General features: G+C 40.4%; 1 protein-coding gene across 7 annotated transcripts in view; it reads right to left on the bottom strand.

The window, feature by feature from the left end:
* The window catches only part of LOC126260799 (endoribonuclease Dicer-like), a 450,082-nt gene that overhangs the window by 104,481 nt on the left and 319,798 nt on the right, over positions 1 to 25,803 (bottom strand). For all 7 annotated transcript variants that reach the window (XM_049958149.1, XM_049958148.1, XM_049958147.1 and 4 more), the window contains exon 16: positions 362 to 498. In XM_049958149.1, the coding sequence (XP_049814106.1) occupies positions 362 to 498 (137 nt within the window). The remainder of the gene's footprint in view (positions 1 to 361; positions 499 to 25,803) is intronic.

The following is a 25,803-nucleotide window of genomic DNA, read 5'->3' as shown; positions in this document are numbered from 1 at the left end:
CGACAACATTATATCAATGTACACTGGAAAACATCTGTGTAATAAACCTCTACAGAATGGATATGTAAATGAAAAACAAAAACAAAAGTAATAATCGGGTTACAAACATGGGACGCAAAATTAAGAAGCCACAATGCTAACCACTGTGCCACCATTTCCTCAGAGGATATTGCATGGTAAAACCCACATAAAGTACCTAAAAATACCTCAAAAATTTTGACTTATCATTTCACAAACGGCACTTGTCGTGTTCTCCTTGTGAGTTTTTCATCTGCAAATCAATGACTGCACAAAAATAATGAAATTTATATTTAAAGCAGGTAGATAAATACTATATATGTAAGTTTCACAGATCACTTACTTCTGCTTGAGACAGTTCAGATCAGTAGAAATCATTAGTGCTTCCTTTATGGATACAGTGGGGCATCTGTTCAAGAAATCTCCATCTACGCTTGTATCACTATTGCCATCATCAGGTCCTTCTTCAAGAAAGTAAAACTATGAGTGCATAAGAAAAGGAATGATTGTGTCAGCATTTACCTTACTGCATTCTTTAATTTATTAATATATCATATCATTAATACCATATCAGAATTTCCTCAGATTCAAGCTAGTATTAACACAGGATATTTTTGTAGTTTAGAATTACAAATCAAACGCCTTTCAGCCATCTAATTTCCTGCTGACATATGATGTTTGAAGTGATGGGTCTATAAAGCAGAAATCCACAGACACCAGTCTTCGAATGCTGGCCCCTAATTTGACCGGAAACAGGGGTTGAAATCTTCTTACATATTGGTCAGGGGGCCAGAAGATGACGTAACAAATAACCATAACTGATAGCCCAATAAAATAACAGTTTGGAAATTAGACAGTTGAAAGGTGTTTGATTTGTAATTCTGTACCGAACACCAAATCCTGCAACCATCTAAAAAGACAGATGTACAGAGATTTTTACAGTTGGTTCTGAGCATATGTAATGTGACTACATAATGAATGCATATGCTCCTAAAGTGTCCATCTGTAAGCAACTGTGGGAAAGCAAATAAGGCTTTCTCCCAGTTGCCACCAGCTTTAAAACACATAGGTGACCACTATGTCAACTGTCCTCATCAAGAGCACAACAGTGACATGACAACCAGTTGCGTACTCATTTCATACCTGCTAAAGAAAGCTTGTGCAGTAAATATAATATGGTCAGTGCATAGACTGCACCAAGCAACAAATTGTGCGAAGTTTCATCAAAATTAAACAGATACTTATGGAGATATTGGTGTTTTTTTGATGTGTTTATGGCTGCTATAGAATAGCATTAAAGAGTTGTATTTCACAATTATGTTTATGTCATATACAGCAAGCCTTCCCAGTGCTCAATTACAAATATCTTTCAATTTGATCAATGTAATGGGATAAATAAAAAATCTACTCGCCAAGTGGTGGCAGAACACACACATAAAAGAAGGTTATAATAAGGCAAGTTTTGGAGCCAGTGGCTCCTTCTTCAGGCAGAAGGATTGAAGGGGAAGGAAGAGGAGTGAAGGAGAAGGACTGGAGAGTCTTATGAAGAGGGACAGATTTTGGAAAAGTCACCCAGAACCTTGCGTCAGGGGAGATATACCTTCACACCTCTTCCTTCCCCTTCAACCCTTCTGCCTGAAGAAGGATCCACTAGCTCCAAAAGCTTGCCTAATTATAACCTTCTTTTATGTGTGTGTTCTGCCACTGCTTGTTGAGTAGATTTTTTATCCATCCTATTACATTATACTGTCAAAAATTGGTTGTTTTCATTGTTATTTCAATTTCATCAAGTTATTCTGAAATTAATGATTTCAATAAATATAATAAAACCTGTTTAGATGACCTAACCCTTGTTTTAAGCCCTCAGTATTGATACTTTGATATGCTGTATGTTATATGAATTTGTAAGGATATGTGATTTTGGAGAAATGTAAAGTTATTACTGTTATTGCCCCAGCCAAAATGAAGTCTCCGAGTTCTTTAGAGCCCACAGCCAACAAAGCTGCATCTTTAACAAAGTCCTGTGCCTTTGTTTTGCAGAATAGGTTGACAACTTCCACTGAGCTCTACACAGAAAAAGATCTGTGAACCTTAATAAAAAAATTATCAAGCCAGAGCAGAGACACAAATGGGAACATTATGAGTGATTTAGTTGGTTGGATGCACCATATTCTGCTTGGGACAAAAGCAGTCACTATCAAGTTAAGTGGATGTTCTGTTCACTCCGCCAAACAAAACTTATGCCATCTTCAACTTCTGTAGTCCTGTCTTCCTCAGTTGCGTGTAATATTACGGTTTATTGATAATTTTTACTTATGCTGTCAGACGGTCCATAAATAAAAATTATCAAAATACCGTAAAACTTATGCCCCTCTTAGGCCAGTCGAGAAATGTGATGGCACAAGGACACCGTCACTGTGCTAGCCTGTGCTTGGCCTCGGAAATAGTTGTTTCGTCATACTAAATTTCATATTTAGGAATAATTTACTCACTTGATATCAAACTATAAAATTTTGTCCAGTAACTGGAGCACTTTATGCCCTATAAAATTCTCCTTGTGTTTTGCTGAAGTATACTACCACTTGGCAAGTGGATTCCTTACAGGAATTTTTCCAACATACAGTGCACCTTGTCAATAACTTTATAAGGCTATGGCGAGTGTTGGCTCTGCATGTCAAAAGTGAGAAGATAATTCTGGTAGATCATTGCATAAACAGCTGCTGAGAAGGACTTTATCAAGTTATGTTTCTGATGAGTTTGTTTCAAAAAAATATTGAGTGAGCTACAGTGGGTATTCCTCTTTGATGTACTTAGTTGCAACCACACTAAATTCATTTCACAGTTGCAGGGACGAGTTGTTTTCCTGGGAAAACATCTGAAAGGATCTGTCGGTAGGAGACAGGAGACAGTTGGTGTCACTGCTCTTTTCAGTAACTTTCGGGTGACAGTACCATCCATCTGAGATATCCCTGTCAAATGGGATAGAATTCTCATGTTGTAACTAACAGACTGTTCAGAAGACCTCTCATGCATCCCCACACAGTGACTGGCCTAACTGATAACCTCACTGTGTTTCAATTTCATCTTCAATGCCAACTAATGAATAACAACAGAAGTTAGGAGCTTCAATCCATGTCCAAAATTTTAACTACTGTTTAAATTAAGTTAACAAATCAGAGGAAGGAGTGTCATCATATTAGTCAATTTTATAACTCAATTATTGAAGCAATGTGACTCTACAGGAACAACATGGCAGCTTACAGAATGCTCCTGCAGAGCAATAATTTCACTGAGGTAAATACACTGTCTCGGATATGTGAGGGAACATACTTCTTGGAATAGTAGCAATCCAAGGGTAGGTAATGAAATGCTGTGTGCCCTTAAAAAGTATTGTAAATTATGTTTCCAAAAGAGACATGGCTGCAAATATTCTATCATTTTCAGCATCAGCAAAGGTACACAAAGAATTGCCATACAACAATAAAATATATATAATATTTTGAAACTAGATCTACAAACTTTACAAATTCTTGAGAATATGCAAATTATGCTATTTTGCAACACCAATCCACTATGTTGCCAAAACCAGAATCTACGGCCCTCTATTGCTCTCTGCCTTACAGGCAGCATGCAAATACTTGATGGATTACCCCAGGGGAGTGTAGGGTGTCTTCCAGTGCTAACAGCCTCACAGGTGTGTGCACCCCGTAGCAATCAGTTGCAATGGCAAAAATTACACACAAAAGTAACATGGGTTTATGAAAACACCTTATAGAGAGAATCACCTTCAAATGTGGCACTTATATGTAACCGTTTACACAAAGTAATTAGTAAACAAGCAGTGACACAAAACTTCAACATGATCCTAATGTCACTGCGTTTCTTCTGCTTATGGAAAATGACAAATCTCATGCATATGAGGGTTACCTGTGCTGTGTACCAAGAACGAAGCTTGTTCTCTCGAGGCCACCCCAATTCCTGCAAACTGATTACAACAAAGAACATGATTTCGCAATCTGTCATGTACCATGATTTTTTTATTTGTATAGAGTCTGGGAATTATTATTAAAATATAAAACTGTATTTACTTGCTGCCTGTTTTCACAATATTACAATGCTCAATCGTAAGAGCTAATTTGGATGAAATGTGAACGTTTCAATTAATTCAATTCAAATAACATATAGTGTCACACCGGTTAGATAGCTGACATTGGTACAGCTGTATTTGGCACAAAATGTTCTAACTGGTGCCGAAATATAACAATCACTTGGGGGCAGTCAGCTAACTTTCCACGTGCTACTATTTGACAACAATCACTGCTCCAGATATAAGAGAAACTTTAAATGTCTACCATACGGGTTATTGTCACGGTTTCATGAGAAGTTCCGATTAGCCTCGAACATTCTGGCAAGTCTGCATATGTATAAATGCTACTCCTCATTTAATTCTAGCCAGTCTGAGTACAGGTGATCCTTCTATCACTACCGAATCTATTATGAACGTATATATTGTAAATTGCTTGTGAACTACACTTCATGGTATTAAATCATCATGTCAGCAGTTTCACACAAAATCACGGATAAATTTTGAGGACTTAAGCAAGCACTGGACACAGTGAGGTATCAAAAATGCAAAGATATGAAAATGAAATCGAGATAACACAGTACTTAAATTTTAGGTTTACCACACTGAGAATGAAGAAGAAAGAGGTCCACGTGTTTCATTTGCTCAAAAATTTTGGGAGCTGACAGCACGAAACCTATACACTTAAACGACATTTGAAAGTGCTTCACAGTGAGTTTGTTAACATACTCTGATGATTCTTTAAACTAAAATAATTTGAAAAGCCAACACTTTATTTTTTTAACTTTTGCCTGTCATAAAGTTCCACATAAAATAGTCAGATGTAAAAAGCCTCAGGTGATTGGTGAAGAGTTCATTTTACCAGCTGCAATTCAGATTGTACAAACTATGCATAGAGGTAAATTTGACAATAGTTGCAGTCCATACCTGTATCAAATAAAACTGCTGGCCCATAGAATGATTTTATAAAGAGGCAAACCTAGAATTGAAAAACCACATCCCAATATGCACCAAGTGTACTTGAACAATCTATGGAAGATTCTGTAGTATAAAAGTACTTGTGAAATAAAAAAACTCCACAGAGTGTCTGGCCACACTGCATGGTCTACATAGAAGCTAAGGCTTCCAACACATGAGTCCTAGCATGAATTCTATGCTAAAGACTGTTGAAATCATAGTAAATTATATAAAAATTAAATCCCTACAACCAAGAATTTTTTCTGCCCTTGTAAAGACATGGGTGCATTACATTCAATGTTCTTATTTTTTGCAAGGCAATATAGTTATTGTGTGTGAAATTTTTTCAACATGTTTATAAATTAAGAAATGAAACCACCATTTTTCTAGAAGAGGAAAACAAACTGGAAGCTGAGAAGTTTTGAGCTGGTTTATTTGTGATGAAATTGATGTATTTCAACGATACATTCAAGAAATTAAACATCTTGAACATTCAACTCCAAGGAGTAATACACATATGTTGGAAACAAATATCGAAGTTAACGCTTGCCGTAGCAAACTGAAACTGGAGAGAGGGAGAGAGAGTGGGTGGGGGGACACGAAAAAACACTAGAAATGTTCGCAAATGTGGATGAATGTGCTGAAACTTACAAGGCTGAAGAAAAACATTTGGAAACTGTTTCTGTAAACACTGAAAATCATTCAATCACACTGGAAACTAATTTTAAAAAGCATTTTCTTGCTGACAAAAACTTGTTACCTCATTACGAGTAGGCAAGTTGCAAAACTCAAGTAACAGTTAAGTACTAAATTGATCTTTGAATTTTGGTAACAATGGATGATGAGTTTCCTGCACTGAAAACAAGAGCATTTCACAACCGTTGCTAGTGTCAACATCCTACATTTGCAAAAACAAATTATCTGCACTGGCTGCTTTGAAGACATTACATAGATCTTCATTAAAACACAGAAAAAAGGACTCGGGTATTCTATTTCCAATACTAAACTCTCCTTCAAACAGAGCCACTAATAATCACCTTGGTTTTAATTTTGTCAGAATGCCTTTTGCTTTGCTTTTTTTCAGAAAATTAATCACTTTTTGAATTCATACTTGATGCAGGAAGCCTATGGTGATGAGCACTTATGCCATACTTGGTGTTACGAATGGTTTACATGGTTTAAAAATGGCCGCATGGAAGTTAATCATCATCCTCATTCAGGATGCCCTTCATTGTCTACTGATGATACTCATGTCAAGACATCAATGAAATTGTGCATGGCAATCCCAGACTGAATGTCCAAAAGATTGTAGAAGAATGTAATATTTCAGTTGGATCATGTAACGAAATCCTGACACAGCTACCTTCTAATGCATGATGTTACCGCCAAGTTCATCCCACAGCTCATGAGTCAAGACCAGAGAGACCTTTGCCTTGTAATCTGTGAACAGCTTTTGGATCGAGCAAATGAGAATGAGATATTCCTTAAGAGAATCATAACCGGTGATGATGTGTAGGTCTACGGTTATGATGTTCAGACCAAGATTCAATCTTCACAATTGGTTGGGGAACGTTCTCCAAGACCAAAAAAACCTGATCAGGTCAGGTCAAGTGTCAAAGCCATGCTGATAGTTTTCTTTGACTTTGAAGGATTAGTTCATCATACATTCGTACCACAGGGACAAACTGTTAATCTATGGTACTATCGGGACATGTTGGGATGCCTGCAAGAAAATGTGAGAAGGAAAGGGGCTGAAATGTGGTGAGACAATTCATCACTCTTGCATCACGATAACACACCAGCACATTCATCCCTCTTGATGTAGTTAAAAACCCCATCGAAAGGACGAAGATTTACAATAATAGATGAGATAAAAGAAAATTTGCATGATGCAAGAAGAGCCATACCAAGACTGCTTCCGGAAGTGGAAACAGTGTTGGAATCAGTGTATCAATTGCGGAAGAGAGTATTTCAAAGGAGACCATGCACATTAAGTGAAAGGTAAGTGTAGAAAAATTTTGTGGACAGAGTTTCTGGATTTTTTGAACAGCCCGCATATGTATGAAGTTATTGCACTCTTCAGCAGTGTTTGGACATCAGCAGGTTTCTTTTCCTTTGAGATGGTGCACAGTTCAGCATTTCTCTCACTTACTTCTTAGTGCCCAGCCATCTTGACAATCACCCCCCCCCCTTTGCATATCATATAATCTACTGCATGTACGATATCCTCACCTGCCCCCTGATGATTCTTTCCCTGAGTAGCTCCTCCTGCTATTGTTCCAATAATGTTGTTGTGCCTTAAAATGTGTCCCATCAGTTTTTCTCTTCTTATTTGGAAGTGCCTCCACATAGATGTACTCTTCTTAGCATCTCTTCATTGGTAATTGTCTCTCCATTAGATCATCATCATCCTTCTCTAGCACCAAATCTCCCGATGCTCTCACTGTCTCCTTTCTTGTTTTCCTATTGTCCAAGGTCCACACCCTCATACAGGGAAAAGATAAATGGCACTTGAACTCAAGTGTTGTCAGAAATCAACAAGACCTCCTTTCCAAATCATCTAATGCTCTTACTTAAAATACTCGTCATATGAGAAAGGTTTTTACATAAATGCTGACAGGGACAGCTGCTAGAAAACAGGAGATAAACAAACCACCTCTAATTACAAACTCATTTCACTCCTTCATTCTTTTCAAAAGTTTTTGAGAATACTTGCTCATTCTTCTGGATAGAGCTTGTTAACTACTCCTACAGTCTGGCTTCCATAAAGCACTGTCCACAAAAAACACCATATGAGACATCACAAATAAAATGCTAGTTGAGCTAAACAAGAAAAAATATCCTTTTGAAATAGTCTGTGACCTTGCCAAACTCTGTGATTGTGTGAAGCACAAAACTCTGCTCGAAAGCTAAAATATTACGTCCTGAAAGGCACGGATTTAATATTACTTTCATAATAGATATCAGATCACAAAGTCAAATTGTGTCACAGGCAAAATAAATGATCTTCCAATGATTTCACAGAACAATTCAAAAACTGCACTGGTTTGATGAGGGTACAGTTTCACTAACCAAGTGCCCAAACTCAACTTCACCCAACACTATAGCCTGATTAAAATTATTTAAAAGCTGACACTCCACGCATTGGAGCTGCCTTCCTTCAACCAGAGCGCTCAACGTCATGCCCAAGTGGTTCACCACAGCTAAACTGCCACAACAAATGCTCAGTTCACCGCATGTGGTTTATCATGTCCGAAGAAATCCGAAAGAAAAGGAGCAGACCTAGGGACTGGGATGCAAACACATCAGAAAAGAAAGCCAGGCAAGGAACTGCATTCACAGGACAACTGCGACAACTCATGTGCAATGTACAGGAATATTTTGAGAGGGAGGCGGAAAATGGATGATCCTATCTTACCGGTTTCCAAAGTAGTCACGTGAAATGTTGCTGTGATTAAGGTTGATGAACTGGCCATACTTCATATTAGTAAAGAGAAATACGAGAAGGAAAGCAGTGAAGCAGGATCCCCTTGGGGGAATATGTATGAATGTGTAACAAATCTGAAAGCTTTCAAACAAGACATGATTTGGCGTCACATATACAATAATCATCATAAAAGAGGTTGGTCTAAATTAGATAAGCTTTGTACAACACTGTGTGAGGCCAAATTTTTTGAAGGCAGCAGATCATCACTGTGACTGGTTGTGCAGAGTCTTGGTTATAAATACATAAATATTTCAGGCTGTAAAACGTTAATAGAATGAGAAGACATAGCCACATGGCAATGCAGATTTTAGCATGAACTAAAAGACATTAATTTTTAGGACACTGTTTTATCAATGAAACACAAGGTTGGAGTGACGGAGCAAAGGAGAAGGTATGGCACTCCCCAGTGGCAAAGATGTTAGAATTATTCATTTGCATGCAGATACCTACCACTCTTTTACTCCCAGCTGTAAACTGCTTGAAGAAGTTAGAGTACCATAAGGATATGAAATATGAAAATTTTTTAAAATTGTTTTCAAATACATTGCCACTAAATATAGAAAACCAGTCAGTAACTGTTCTCATCAGTGCCCCATACTATTAAGTTTTAAAGGAGAAGACTCCACCCATGTCCTCTTGACACGAAGATGTTATTCAGTGGTTATGACAACACCGAGTTACTGTGGGTCAGTCACTGAAAAAAGTAAAATTACTTGTACTTGTTTCACTTCACAAGCTGGAATTCCTAATGAATGTTATCAATGAGGCAGCTTATACATATATGAACATAGAGTCATAAGACTACTGGCCTTTTATCACAGCCACTTTCATGCTAATCAACTCATTTAGGAACAAGTGAAAGGATATGTTCCTCACGAAAATAAAAAAAATTCTGTGACTGAAGTTGCGAAACTGACTATTCATGGCCTGGAAAATGTCACCGAAATGGACTGGATGGCAGTTGTGATGCTTATGAATAAAGTAATTGATGAAGCAAGGAATAATGAAGGTTTTCTTGAAGATAGTGTTACAGGACTTATTATTGCTTCCAGTTGCTCATCCACTTTGGAAAATTCAGGTGACTCTGAAATGAGTGGTGTCTCCCTCTTTTGGACAGAACAGCTGCCTGCAGTTAGCAATCAGTGGAGGTATGTACACAAAAGAGCTTCCTTTCTTTTAAACAGTACACATTATTTCTATGTGCCATGTTTGTGTTGCGTATAAGATGTAATGTGTCAGTTCCTAAAGCCAGTGTGAGATAGTTTCACAGAACCAATGAAAATGAGAAATTACAGTTTGCTTTTAGCACCTATATCTCTCATGTTTGCTTATGGAGGTCAGCTCTAATCACCACGAACAAAGCGAGCATGATGTATAGTTGTGCCACAAGTTGTTGACTGCCATTTTTTTGGATACATTGCACACTACAAGGCTGCAGTTATGTTAGCAGTTCAGTCACTTAAAATAAAATGTTGACTGAGTATCTCAGTTATATTGGCACATGAGGTATGCATTGACATATTGTCAATACCAGAAATATTGACAAGTGGCACTGATGCTCCCAAAAATATTCTCAATGTGTACAGAGGGTTTGACATTTTTCACCATTCAGATGTTGACAGAGCTTCAAGAACCAACCACACAGCACTAGTCTGCATTCTCATGTTTTCAGGTCATCTCTGAGCATAACAACATCTCTCAGATTCAATTTTTGTACTAGTCTTAACAGAAAACAGTTTCAATAGGACTATGCTGTAGTAGTCGTATGTATCACTCTATAGTGGTCAATGGAGCATTCTCCACCATATTATTTTCTTCTTTAATTTGGAACCATAGTAGGCCTCACCATGTACTGTATATGCCATGGCCACAAAGTAAGTGCTGGATTTGTCACATTTTGTACATTAATTACCTGAATATATCGTTGTAGGACAGATATTTTCGTATATGTACTGCCGAACCAAGTACAGATATGAGTACTTAATATGTATCACTAAAATTTTTGCTAACTGTGTTTGAATCTGCCTGTTGCCAGAAACGTGCCTGGACGTGCGGGATATTTGTGTATAAGGAAGTGGCATCAATGGTTACAAGGATGGTTTCCGGGGGTAACAGATTGGGTAAGGATTCCAGGCTCTACACTGCGATGGAGCACTTCCTTTCATGCCGATCACCTGCCACCCTACCTAAAACCTCTTTCCTCATTACCTTAGCCAGCTTCATCCTAACTCACAACTTCTTCACTTTCGAAGGCCAGACAGATTCACCTGGTCCTACTCCAAATCCCATGCCACTTTCCTCGACGTGACCTCCATCTGTCCAATGGCCAGCTTCACAAGTCCGTCCACATCAAACCCACCAACAAGCAACAGTACCTCCATTATGACAGCTGCCACCCATTCCATATCAAACGGTCCCTTCCCTACAGCCTAGGTCTTCGTGGCAAACAAATCTGCTACGGTCCTGAATCCCTGAACCATTACACCAACAATCTGAAAACAGCTTTCACATCCCGCAGCTACCCTCCCGACCTGGTACAGAAGCACATAACCAGAGCCACTTCCTCATCCCCCCAAACCCAGAACCTCCCACAGAAGAACCCCAAAAATGCCCCACTTGTGACAGGATACTTTCCGGGACTGGACCAGACTCTGAATGTGGCTCTCTAGCAGGGATACGACTTCCTCAAATCCTGCCCTGAAATGAGATCCACCCTTCATGAAATCCTCCCCACTCCACCTAGAGTGTCTTTCCGCCGTCCACCTAATCTTCGTAACCTCTTGGTTCATCCCTATGAAATCCCCAAACCACCTTCCCTACCCTCTAGCTCCTACCCTTGTAACCGCCCCTGGTGTAAAACCTGTCCAATGCACCTTCCCACCACCACCTACTCCAGTCCTGTTACCCAGAAGGTGTACATGATCAAAGGCAGAGCCACGTGTGAAAGCACCCACGTGATTTACCAACTGACGTGCCTACACTGTCAAGCTTTCTATGTGGGAATGACCAGCAACAAACTGTCCATTTGCATAAACGGACACAGGCAGACAGTATTTGTTGGTAATCAGGATCACCCTGTGGCTAAACATGTCTTGGTGCTTGGCCAGCACATCTTGGCACAGTGTTACACCATCCGGGTTATCTGGATACTTCCGACTGACACCGACCTATCAGAACTCCGGAGATGGGAACTTGCCCTTCAGTATATACTCTCTTCCCGTTACCCACCAGGCCTCTACCTCCGCTAATTTCAAGTTGCCACCACTCATACCTCATCTGTCATTCAATAACATCTTTGCCTCTGTACTTCCGCCTCGACTGACATCTCTGCCCAAACTCTTTGCCTTTACAAATGTCTGCTTGTGTCTGTATATGTGCGGATGGATATTTGTGCGAGTGTATACCTGTCCCTTCCCCCCCCCCCCCCCCCCCCCAAGGTAAGTCTTTCCGCTCCCAGGATTGGAATGACTCCTTACCCTCTCCCTTAAAACCCACATCCTTTCGTCTTTCCCTCTCCTTCCCTCTTTCCTGATGAAGCAACCGTGGGTTGCGAAAGCTTGAAATTTGTGTGTGTGTTTGTGTGCTTTTTGTCTCTGTCAGCGTACCAACGCTTTCGTTTGGTAAGTTACAGAATCTTTGTTTTTTAGATAGATTAATAATTTGTCGTAAAGATAAAGGACTCCTATTAAAAATGGTTTGGTATCTTTCATTTTCATGGTTAAGATTTAAGTCAGTAAATTAACATATGACAAGTAGCTCCTTTTTCAACCATTCTCAGACATATTGCACTTTTTTGTTGTTTTTTATTGTTTACCAGCTATAGCTAAAATAACTGTAGCACACGCTTTCTTTTGGCTGTTCAAAATCTTAACCTTGTAAAATGATGAAGATATTGTAACAAACTTCAAAATGCCATGATCGGTTGAGTAGAGCATTTATGCGGGTTATGGAAACACAGTTTGCCAAAAACGGTAATCCAAGTAAATGCCCAAATAAAGCAATGGTGCCATTTTAAAGTTTGTTACTTGTATTTTTGTATCAATATAAATTGACCCCAGAGTGGACTAATGTCAATCATATATAACCTTGTAAAATCACATTGCCCACTGACAATACTATTATTGACAGTGTGACGGTTGTTTTAATATTCTGAATGTATGACAAACTAGTATTGTCCATAAATACTGAACATTGTGCATGCCTGTTAACAGCAGCTGTGAAGTGATGCACTGTGTGTCATCAACCAGACTACAATGCAGGTCACAGAGTGGTTTTTTCTAGATGTGGATAATTCTTACAATTTTCATCAAAGACCTTCTTTCAGTTGAAATGTTATGCAGAAACTGCAATATGTGAATCACACTGACTGCTTTATGTTTCCGTCAGAATTTTTTGATCCATCTGCATGAGTAAATATTGAAAAACTTTCATTTTTATGCCTACTTATTGCTTGCTTGTTTTATTTATTGACTTTTTACACAGTACCTGAAACAACTGTTTAGACCACACTAATCACTAGCTCTGCATCCATGACCAGCTCTATTTCACCTCAGTGAAATTACTGCCTCTTACAGTTTATATGGCAAACCTCCGACTTGCCCATCATTTCCTACACTAGTACTTGAGATAAATGGAGGGAGCATACCAGTTAGAAACACAAATTTAGTAACAGGTTCACCAAATTTACTGACCAACTCTACACATACAGTCCAGGTGATCAATGAATAGGGCTAAAACTGGTACACACCAAACAGTTTACACCATAATGTCCCGAGTACTAATATTGTGAAATTTCAAAAAAGGAAAAATATCTTTTTAGTGCAAAAATCGGCGATTAAATAAAACACTGAGTAAAATTCCTTGGCATCCAGCTGGATAATAAGTTAAAATTGAGTCAACACAGAGATAAACTAATCAAGTAGTTCAGTTCAGCATTTTTGTTCCTAAAATTATTATACAGCAGGACTACTATGTCCCTAGGTCGTAACTTTGCTCCATCTCTGAAAAAAGATTCAATCGCACACAGCACCAGTTCTAATAAATGTTTCAGAACAGTTTTGAGTCTGACCAGTCATTGACAGTTTCTGCTAGCTCATGTTGTTGTTGTGGTCTTCAGTCCTGAGAATGGTTTGATGCAGCTCTCTATGCTACTCTATCCTGTGCAAGCTTCTTCATCTCCCAGTACCTACTGCAACCTACATCCTTCTGAATTTGCTTAGTGTATTCATCTTTTGGTCTCCCTCTACGATTTTTACTCTCCACACTGCCCTCCAATACTAAATTGGTGATCCCTTGGTGCCTCAACACATGTCCTACAAATCCATCACTTCTTCTAGTCAAGTTGTGCCACAAACTTCTCTTCTCCCCAATTCTCTTCAATACCTCCTCATTAGTTATGTGATCTACCCAGTGTGCGATTTGCAGGGGGGGATTTCCCCCCCTCTGCATCAGACCATCCCCTCCTCTGGTTTTACTTTATGTATCCCAACCTGGGATGTTTATTTCCCACGCACTGGAGTAAAACTTTACATATAATGTAAACTTGTGGAGCCGAACAATGAAAGTTTTCAATAAGTCTTACTATTAACACTATTAATATGTTTCAGTTTTCTATCATCAGAATAAGTACACCTGTTCACAAATGTGCTTCTACGTTTTCAATTCCCCTCGGGGGAGGGGTGCTACCTCATATGTTTGAGTTATTCTGGTGCTCGCTATCTTGGTTATGTTCTGCTAGCAAAATTAGCACTACTGTATTATTGATGTAATTTTTGTCAAGAAGAAAACTACTTCAACATACGGCAAATGACACTCAGTTATGTGTAGAAGTCAGTTACTGTCTAAATCACAACCACAGAACTGTAATCAACATGTTATTTATCACTGTATGATCAATAACAGCCATGAAGGTTATTTTCTGGGAAAAATGGGCCAACTTTGCACCACTGAAAAAGTGAATCAAAGTAGCTCCACACTATTTTCATTGCTTTCGTTTAGACCTGATTCAGATTATGATGAATGTTATTACGTTGAAAATGAATACTGCTTAGACATTAGTGCAGTTATAGTGCCATACAAGTATGAACAAGAGCTAGGACATTACCAATAGTAAGTTTACATCAATGACTATCTGAAAGAATGTCTGGAATCTATAAGAAATGGAACACTTCCTTGAAATGTCACAAAATGCTTTTAAACCAGTGCTAGGGACTAGTACATAACATAAAAAGAGAAAAATGCAGACAGTGCTTGATTATTCTAATGAAGAACAAATTCTATTAAAAGAACAAATTCTTGATGAAAGTTTGAATGAAGATTGAGAATCATACAAAAGAAATTAAACTAAGTGTTAGCAGCATTTACAGAGAATGGAGAGAACCTTTCAAAACAACAGGAAAAACAGAAACCAATTGGCAGACAGACTCGTGTGTTAGTGGTTACACAGTATGAAAATAAATATTATTCATGTGGTGTGCGTACTGTAAGACCTTCGGTACACACACCATCAGATTATTTGACTTGTCACTCTAACGAAGTAGGCGAGTGTCAGCAATATGTCTCATGGTCTTATCGTGGCGTGTTTATCTTCTGCCGTTAGGTCAGATGATAGAAATGCCACTTGCACACTTAGAGAAGCAGATTGACGGTGACCAACTTTAAACAGAACTTGATTAATTTTCACACACATTTATTAAAATAATAACAACATAAAATTACTTAACTTGATTCTGGATGCTATTTACAATTGACAATCTGAAGTTCCTTTGGTATTGGTACGTTAATCTTATTCTCACATATCTCTGATACTCGACAAAGTGTCTATATATTTCTCTTCATGGCTATGTACAGGAATATGATAATCTTATTAGGCGCAGACTGAAACTTGACTACAGACTAGTGCAGACTAATGCAGACTAATCAGAGGTCTGTACACTCGTTATAATACCTCGCGCGTTCATGTAGCACTGCGCGAGTGTGATCCGTGAGGAGAAAAGGTTCTATGTCAGCAGCAATCTCATTATCTGCATTACATATTAGTACGCGGATCGGCGGAAGCAGAATTTGGTCCGTCTCTAAGGACGAGCGCTGCGCCTGCGCTGTTGTGCTTAGCGGGGCGCGTTCTATTGGGAAAGTTGTGTACGCGCTGACTACGCGGAACTATGTACACAACAATTCAAATATCATTGAAAGTGTTATTGATGATGGTGCTAGCATTAATAACGCGATGCCATCTCTTGGTAACTGGAAATGGCCTGTACCTAAAAATGAACTTTTTCACATGTGGGATGATATAGCTGAAAAGTGCAAACCCCTCCAAACTGTTAAGTGAAAGCAGACTTTTCTCAGTGCCAAAGTTGGTCGATGGTGATGAATCTGGGCAAAGTATTTTCCTAGTACAGTCACAGACATTTTTATTTGACAACATATCTAATGAAACACAGGCCATTCTTTGATGACAAAACAATATTCAATTTTGCCCATATTTGTTAGTTATTCCTTAACGGTATTTTTGCTATTAATAAAAATCAGTTTCACCTGGGTCTATGCCTCATACATCTGTCCATTAAAGGCGAGTGGTTGCCTGCCCCCTTTTTCAATCGTATTGACCAACTAGGATCACGTTAACAGCTTCAGTTCCTCATTCCTTTGTTGTTATTTCCAATTTTTCCAGTATTCCCTCATTTTCTCCCCATGAAGTCTCTTCCTTTCTTCTATCCATGTTGTTCCCAATTTTTTAAAATTTCTTCTGCTTCGAAAGCCTTCCAAATTTAGTAATTTATTTTTAAATGGTTTCTTTCTGCTATTTCTGATTCTTTGATGTTGTTTCTTTCTATATCTTTCTTTACTTCTGTAATCCATGCTATTGTCGGTTTCTTCTTCCACAAGTATAGGAGTATTTGTTTTGTTAGTCTATTTCCATCCATTCGGTAGAGGTGTCCAAAAAAGTTTTATCTTCGTTTCGCCATTACTTCAGATATTTTCTCTATATTTTTGTAGATCTCCTCATTACTTCTTATTTTCCAACCATCTGCAGTTTTTACTGCACCCATTATTTTTCTAATAATACTTCTTTCCAGTGCCTCTTAGTTTGTCCATCTTATAGTTCATCATTAGAAATTCAGATCCATATAAACATTCTGGTCGTACCACTGTAGTGTAGTGTTTTAGTTTTGTTTTTCTAGATACACATTTCTTGTTGTAAATATTTTTGGTCAAACCATGGCTCTTTCCATTTTGTTAATTCTTACATCTACTGCAGATTTTTCTAGTCCATTCTGTTGTATATTTTTTCCAATATATTTAAATTTATTTACTCACTCTATTTTATCTATTTGTTTTTCTATGAATTTTGGCGCATTTTTTTATATTTGTCATGAACTTTGTTTTTTCAGCTGAAATTTTGAGACCAGTTCTGTTAACTGTTTTTCCAGAAGGTTTATCTGAATAACTGCTTCTGCCAGGTTTTCTGAAAGTATTGCAAAATCATCCACAAGAGCCAAGCAGTTTTCCTTAATTCCATTTGTTTTCCTTCCCAGACTTATTGGTTCAATTTTGTGATTTTTTAGTTCCAAATTCAAGATCCTTACCATTTTTTCTAGATGACAATTAAACAATAAAGGTGATAAACCATCACCTTGTCTAACACCAGTTTTTATTTCAATCTTCCTCTAGATTTTGAGGTGTCACAGGAAATTCTAATTTATCTGTTGGACTGGACAGTTTAACAGCTTTTCAAAATATTTTGCTAGAATTTCACAATTTTCTTTGTTATTTAATCCCATTTTGCCATTTTCATTTTTGAAACAAATACTTGGTGCCCGATATCCTTTAAGTATGTGTTTAAAAGTTTGGTAAAAATTTATAATATTATTTTTGGTGAAATTTTCTTCTATTTCAATAAGCTGAGAATTTTCAAAGTTTCTTTTGATTCTCCAGATTATTTTTTATGTTTCTTTTCTTTGTTGTCTGAACTGTTCGAGGTCTTCCTCTTTTTTCAAACATCTCCATTTTCTCAATTTTTGAGCTCTTTGTATTAGTGCTTCTCCACACTCCTCATTCCACCATGTCTTCTTTTTATTCTTGGCCAATCCTAAGTTTTCTCTGTTGCTTGAGTTATTTGCATCTGGAGCTCACGCCAATCACCTTCTTTGTTGTATAAATTTCTTCTCCAAATTTTTCTATATTTTCTTTTGTAATATTGGCTGTAGTGGTGTTGCATCTGATCACTTTCTTGGTCACCTTTTTTGTTTTAGATGGGAGAAATTTTATTTTAATCTTAGCAAGATAAATATCTGAATCAAATTCCCCATTTCTGACTATTTTAACATTCATTTCCATGATATACTTTTTACATATGGCTATGTGATCTAGTTGAAACGCTCCTAGGTTTGAATTTGGGTGTTTCCAAGTTTTGGCTTTTATTGGTAATTTGCGGAAATGTGTGGACATGAGTTTTAACTGAAATATTTTATACATACTGATCAGTCTTTCACCGTTTCTACTTGTTCTTGAGTGTGCTGGATATTCACCTATGATAGTCCTTAATTTCTTTTCCCTCCCAATTTCCGCATTGAAGTCACCGAGAAGTATTTTAACCTTCTTTTTAGGTATGATGGAAATTTCAGATTCTAAAAGATCCCAGAATTGATTTACTTTCTCCAGATTTCTTCTGTTGTCAGCATTTATAGGAGCATGACAGTTTATGAGGGTGTAACTTTTATTCTTGCACTTTATTGTTAACATGGATATTCTTTCTGAATTCGATCTAAATTCTGTTACACTGTCTATGATTTTTTTGTCTACATAAATTGCTGTTCCAAATATCAGCATGTTTTCCATTATTCTCACTGCTGCTTTCCCTTTATAAATTCTATGATGTTGCGTACCAACTACATTCTCATCTAAGAATTTTGTTTCCTGGACTGCTGTAATTTGTGATTCTTCTCTGCAGAAATTATTCTAATTGTTTCCCAATTTTCAGAAGAGGATTTACATTTAATGTTCCAAAGTAGTACTTCTTCTTGAACTGAAACTTGGAAAGCTTTTCAATATATTCCATTTCTTCTTCACTGCAAATGTTGGGAACCCCCAGAATTCAAAGTCTCATTGCATTACATGATGTAATGGTGGATTCCTCATCAGAGTTACCGCCTGGGGTAGAGGATCCATTGTGCAAACTTTTCATTTTGTGACTTGAAGCTGTAAATTGTAAAGAGTAGGGAATCCAATGTCATCCATGAATTCCCAAAGTAAGACCAGATTGTTAGCCTGGAATAGTAACTATTCAGCCACAACTAACATGTGGAAAATACGCTGCCGGGGTGCCACCACTAACATGTGGAACCGTCGTGCTCTCTGTCCATTTTGGCCTTGGACAAGAGGCTGCCAGCTCCGCTGTACCGAAGTCCATCTCCTCCGCCTTCGCTGCCGTTGAAGTCTTCACCGTATCCCTGGCAAGGAGCCCTCACAAAGTACTATCACCCAGGCCAGGTGAACCAAGGTTTTTTAACAAGGAATTACTCTTCCCCCTCCTCCTTTCTCAACCAGGCTTGGGACTGGCTATGGCTATGACTTTCCCTTATTTTATGTATTTTTCCATCCAGGAATTTCCGTTAGCAGTATAGTCAGTTTCTTGTTAACATGGAGTACAGATTAAGTTTCCACAGGTTGCTCTGCCTTTGCTAGATAATACCATGACTAGTTAAGTATCTCCTTTTTAATGGAATTTACAACACATAATGAATGAATGAATGCTGGCTTTGTCCACCATACTTTGGTGGAAACACTCATTTAGTAACACCCTTGGTATGGCTGTAGTTCTCTAATCATTTTTAATGTATTTATTGATTTATGTTTTTGTTCTAATCACATATTCCGTTTGCATCTCACCTTCTGCATCACGCTGACTATACGACTAACCATTATGTCTCTTTCTGTCAAACTATAATCCTCTCATACTTCCATACTGGAACATATACTGAAGTTTCATAAAGTACTACTGACCTGCTCTCTGCCACGATTTATTTAAACAATGAAAGGTACATATTTGTACCACTTTGACGAACGGCACAATGACATTACATTGTGTGTAAAAATTTGTGTAATAATGAAAACAGTTGTATACTTTGCAAGCGTCAAATATTACTGGTCCAAGTAATGCCAATTGATTGTGGATTTACACCAGTTGTTTTCTGACTTATTTGGAACACTTTGGCATTATCTATAACATCACTAATTTTTCTGAGATGATACAAAAGGTTTTATAATTTAACCATTGTGACAGCTCTGATTTAGTAGACACCTACAATGATGAATTCAATCAGTCTTCTGTGACAACAACTGCAAACCATCTTCATGTACCTAAAGAGTAACAGTATTTGGAGTTATCACAGCATATGGAGAAATTTGCTTGGGTAGCTCAGTTGGTAGAGCACTTGCCCGCGAAAGGCAAAGGTCCCGAGTTCGAGTCTTGGTCCGGCACACAGTTTTAATCTGCCAGGAAGTTTCATATCAGCGCACACTCTGCTGCAGAGTGAAAATCTCATTCTGGAAATTTGGATTTGATAAAAACAATAATGGAGGAAAATTAAATTTGCAACAGACTAAAAAGACTATCTCCACAAAAATGTCAGGGTTCATGTGCACCTAGAACACAGCACATAAACCAGGATGATCCAACAGTGACCCAGGAAGAAGTAGTGCCCCAGAGGCACTGAAGCAACTAGGAGCCTGTGTGGCGAGGGAAAGTGAACTCGTTGCCCTTTGGTTGCATGAAGCCGCAACTGACGCAACAACTCACGATGAATGACAGCTAGGGTCAGTCGCAGAAGCCCTGAGCCTCAATTGGAGGATATATTTCTATTTACTGAAATGGACAGACACCCACAGTGTCTTATATGGCAAAGTATTTAATTCTGCTAAGAAGTACAACAAACAGCGTCATTACACACATCTTCAAGCAGTGCATTATGAGTATATAGAAGCTGAAGCATGCAGAGACCTAGTAGCAAAGACTTAAGAATGAAATACCAGGAGACTTAAGTTTAAAAAAGAAATCTGCATACACAAGTTATAGAAATATGCAGAATCATTCAAGTGCTGTTATGAGTTTATACATTTCAGATGAATGACAGAGAATAAGATGCAGAAGCAGCAGTTCAAGCATGCTATAAAGTCGCTCACATTACAGCGATGACAGGCAAGCCATTTTCAGTTAAACCTACCATACAATTGTGTAAGGTAGCAGCTGTAGAATGTCTGTCTCCAAGGAAGCTTGCGGCAATCTAAGACGTCTGCCTTTCGTACCAAACAATGTCTCACTGAATCCTGGTCTTGGCAGTGAATTTAGAGACACGGCTCAAGAAAAAAGCCAAGAGCTTTGTTTCATTTTTGTTAGCACTTGAGGAAAGCAATTTATATATGTACTCAGCTACCAATATTTGTGCATATGGTCTATATGGAGCTGCAAGTAACTGAGGAACTCTCGAATGTGGTACCCCTCGATTAAGCCATAACAGGACTTGATATTTTTTAAACTGTTTGTGTATCAATAGAGTCACCATGGGATAAGCTCCATTCTGTAGCCACGGACAGTGAACCACAAGGTTTTGCTTCTCATTTAAAAAATAAAACAACAAAAAAATGAATACAGAAAAGATATTTTGACTGTTCATTGTTTCATTCACCAAGAGGTGCTTTGTGCTGACTTGATACTTCCTTCCCCATTTGTGAGGAAATACCCCTCTTTCTCAAAGTGAAAGGAGAAGAACTGCTTTCTCTGAAAGATTTCAAATGGATATGAGACATAGCGTTCCCAGCTGACATAACTATGCATCTCAACAATTTAAATTTGTCATTGCAAGGCAAAGGGTAGCTAAAAGTAGACATGCATGACCAAATGTGTGTGTGTGTGTGTGTGTGTGTGTGTGTGTGTGTGTGGGTTGAGGTTTTCGGGCACTAAACAGCGTGGTCATCAGCGCCCAAACGCATAGAAACAGGAACATCAGCGCCCAAACGCATAGAAACAGGAACACATGCGGTGAAGGGATGAAGACGGACAGCGAACAAGGAGAACGGCTAAAAGACACAGACCTGTCGCAGATCCAAATCCTCACATACAGAGGCAAAACAAGAGGAAAAGAAACGCACTAAAAAAGGAAAGGAAACACAAGGAAAAGAGAACAGAAATCAAAGTGAAACAAGTAGGTAATCGTGACTGGCGGACCTCTTACCTAAAACCTGGGTGAGCCAGTCACCCAGCAGCACATTAAAATCCTCTCCCTAAAATCCGAGGCAACAAATTGGACAGGACACAAAACCACAGTCGTTGCGTCGTCTTGCAAAATAGAGGGCAAATCCGGTGGCAAGGAAACCACCGCCCTCTGGTCAGAGAATAAAGGACAGTCAAGAAAAATGTGGCGGACAGTAATCTGGACGCCACTAGCACTGCAGATTTGGGGGTCCTCCCGCCGGAGTAAAAAACCATGCGTTAAGGGACTGTGCCCGATGCGGAGGCGAGTGAGGAGAACCTCATCCCGCCTGCATGACTGGTAGGACGTACTCCATTGCCGCGTGGTTGCCTTCACCAAATGCAGCTTATTGTCACCGACTGCCAGCCACTTCTCTTCCCATTGACGCATAACACGAAAACACAAAAGGGAAGTAACAGCATGGAGGGGGATGGCACATTCAACAACGTGAGGGACGGAACATGCATCTTTGGCAGCCACATCTGCCAGTTCGTTTCCCCTAATACCCACATGCCCCAGCACCCAGCAGAAGGAAACCTCCTTCCCCTGCCGTTGCAGGTGGAGGAGGGCATCATGGATGTTCTGGACGACCGTATCCGCTGGGTACAAGTGTTGCATGGTCTGAAGGGCACTCAGGGAGTCAGAACAGATGAGAAACTTAAGACTGGGAACACATCTCATCTGCTCCAATGCCCGCAAGATCGCAAACAATTTGGCATCAAAGATGGTAAACTTGACGACTCGATCAGGGAAAACAACAGCACAACCAACAGAGTCCCCCTGTTTAGAACCACCGAGCGAGGTGGCGCAGTGGTTAGACACTGGACTCGCATTCGGGAGGACGACGGTTCAATCCCGCGACCGGCCATCCTGATTTAGGTTTTCCGTGATTTCCCTAAATCGCTCCAGGCAAATGCCGGGATGGTTCCTTTCAAAGGGCACGGCCGACTTCTTTCCCTGTCCTTCACTAATCCGATGAGACCGATGACCTCGCTGTCTGGTCTCCTTCCCCAAAACAACCAACCACACTGTTTAGAGCCATCCGTAAATACTGGTACATGGTCGGGATGCTGGTTTAAAATATTGTAAAATAAGGAGGTAAAAACAAACGAAGGAGTGCAGCTCCTCCGGTACTCTGACAAGTCTAAAAGGACGCTGGGCCTCTGGAGCAACCAGGGAGGCAGGCGGGTAAAACCCTGGAGTTGGGATGCCACACGCTCCACACCAAGGGACTCAAGCAAATGCTTGGCACGAATCCCAAATGGTCTCGTTGCCCTTGGACGACTGGAAAAGAGACGTTCCATAGGCGGTCGGGCAACAGTAGGGTACGCAGGGGAGGTAGGACAGGCAAGGAATTGACACACCCGTCGCACCATGATGAGTTTCCGCCGGATGGCGAGCGGCGGTTCCCCTGCCTCAGCACACAGGCTGGGGATGGGACTGGTACGGAAGGCACCAGTGGCGAGCCTGATACCCTCATGGTGTACTGCGTCAAGAATCTTCAGATACGAAGGCCTCGCTGACCCATACACAGTGCATCCGTAGTCAAGACGCGACTGGACGAAAGCCCTATAAAACTGCAGCAGACGCACCCGATCTGCTCCCCAGGACCAATGGCTCAAACACTTCAAAATATTCAGTGCCTTCAGGGCCCGCACCTTGAGGTCATTAAGGTGCGGCAACCACGACAACTTGGAATCAAAAGTGAGGCCAGGAACCTCACAGTGTCGCTAAAAGGAAGAATGGTGTCCCTCAGACGCAATTCAGGGGAGGTAAAAGCACGTCGAGAACGATTAAAATGAACACACACACATTTGTCTGCAGAAAAGGTAAAACCCGTCTTCGCAGTCCATGCCTCTAATCGCTTTATCGTAAGCTGCAGCTGCTGACTAGCAGTGACAAGACTGGAGGAAGAACAGAAAACAGCAACATCATCCACAAACAAGGAGCACTGGGCAGGACTCCGGATAGTGGACGCGATACTGTTAATGGCGACGGCAAAGAGGGTGACACTTAAAACACTTCCCTGAGGAACACCATTCTCCTGCACGTACAAATCAGATAGCACATTACCAATCTGATATCAAAAGAGGCGGCGGGAAAGAAAGGAGCGAATGAAGATGGGGAGATGGCCACGAAAGCCCCACTGATGGAGTTGATTGAGGATAAGGCGGCGTCAAGTAGTGTCATACGCCTTATTAATGTCAAAGAATACACCTAGACAATGCTGGTTATGTAGGAAGGCCTGCTGGATGGCCGTCTCAAGCAGGGTCAAGTTGTCTATAGTTGAACGACATCTCCGAAAGCCACACTGAGAGTGGCTAAGGAGCTGCCTGGTCTCGAGCAGCCAAGCCAGGCGACGGTTGACCATGCGTTCCAATGTCTTCCCGACACAGCTCGTCAAAGCAATACTCCGATAACTACTGGGATGCATTCGGTCCTTCCCCAGTTTGAGGAGGGGGATCAAAATCGCCTCCCTCCACGAGTCAGGGAACGCGCCGGATGACCATATCATATTAAAACAATTCAGGAGAACTTCCTTGGATGGCAGCAACAAGTGCTGCAGCATGCTGTACAGAATTTGATCATTACCTGGTGCAGTATCATGAGCCACAGACAGCGCCGAATCCAGTTCCCACATTGTGAAGGGGCAGTGTAGGGTTCAGAAAGTCCAAGTGATCCCTCTTGATGGCAGTGCGGTAGTGGCAGAAATCTGGATCACAGTAGATGGCAGTAGATTCCGCAAAATACATGGCCAGTGTCTGGGCAATGTCTCTCGGTGCCGTGAGTAGACAACCCTGATGCAGCAATGCTGTGACAGGTAGTCGGTTGCGTTTCCCGGAAATCCTCCTGATGGCTTCCCATACTTTTGTAGAACTAGTGGAGTGGGAGATGGAGTTCAAGAACGATTGCCATGTCCGCCGTTTGCTCCCTTTAATCACTCGCCGCGCCTTGGGCCTTGCCACCCGAAAGGCCGCAAGATTGTCAGCTGAGGGATGACACTTGAAGCGGCGCAGAGCTGCACGGTGGGCTTGGATGGCTGAGCGGCACTCATTGGTCCACCAAGGGACAGGACGCCTCTCGGGATGACTTGAGGACTGTGGGGTCGACAATTCAGCAGCACGGGAGATCACAGCTGTAACATGGTCGACCCATTCGTGGACGCTGGCACGGTGTTCCAAAACAGCCAGTTGGCTGAAAAGTGTCCAGTCAGCTCTGCAGAGGTGCCATCTGGGCGGCACTGGTAATGCCACAGCCTCATCCAGGAGGCGAATCCAAAGGGGGAAGTGGTCACTAGAATGGAGGTCAGCGGCAACCTCCCACAGAGCAGAATCCGCGAGTGCTGGAGAGCAAAAGGAAAGGTCATTAGCTGACGACGACCCAGAAGCAGTACAGAAATGAGTGGGAGCACCAGAGTTGAGGATGCACAGTTGTTCAGACTCCATGAGGCTTTCCAGAATACGACCCCTGGGGCAAGTAGTCGTAGAGCCCCATAAGACATTATGAGCATTGAAGTCCCCCAGAAGGAGAAATGGGCGGGGGAGTTGGCTAATAAGGTCTGTGAGAGCCTCAGAGTCTATTGCATCCTGAGGCGGTAAGTAAACGGAACAGATTGTGAGCCTCCGCCCCACAAGAAGGTCAACTGCAACTGCTTGCAAGTCCGTAACGAGAGGGAGCTCAGATGAGTGGTGCATGTCACGGACAAAAACCACAACACCACCCTTTGCCCTTTCCTCCATCAGATCGTCTTTTTGATACACGGTATAGCCCCGTAAAGAAGGAGCATCAGTGGCCCGAAAATGTGTCTCTTGGAGACATAAGCACAGGGGGCGCTCTCGTACAAGGAGTTGTAATTCGGCCTCATGCTTCCTGAACCCATTCAGGTTCCACTGTAATATGGGAGCCAGTGATCAGGGTGGCTGAATTTTCACCCTGCCTCTGTGCTTTGGAGGAGAGCCCGTACTGACCGGAGATTTATTCCTGGGGCAAGAATATCGCCCCCGGTC

Source organism: Schistocerca nitens, chromosome 5 (genome assembly GCF_023898315.1).
Source record: "Schistocerca nitens isolate TAMUIC-IGC-003100 chromosome 5, iqSchNite1.1, whole genome shotgun sequence".
Taxonomy (NCBI): domain Eukaryota; kingdom Metazoa; phylum Arthropoda; class Insecta; order Orthoptera; family Acrididae; genus Schistocerca; species Schistocerca nitens.
Note: the sequence above shows the minus strand (reverse complement) of the source record. Positions and strands in the feature narration are given on the sequence as shown.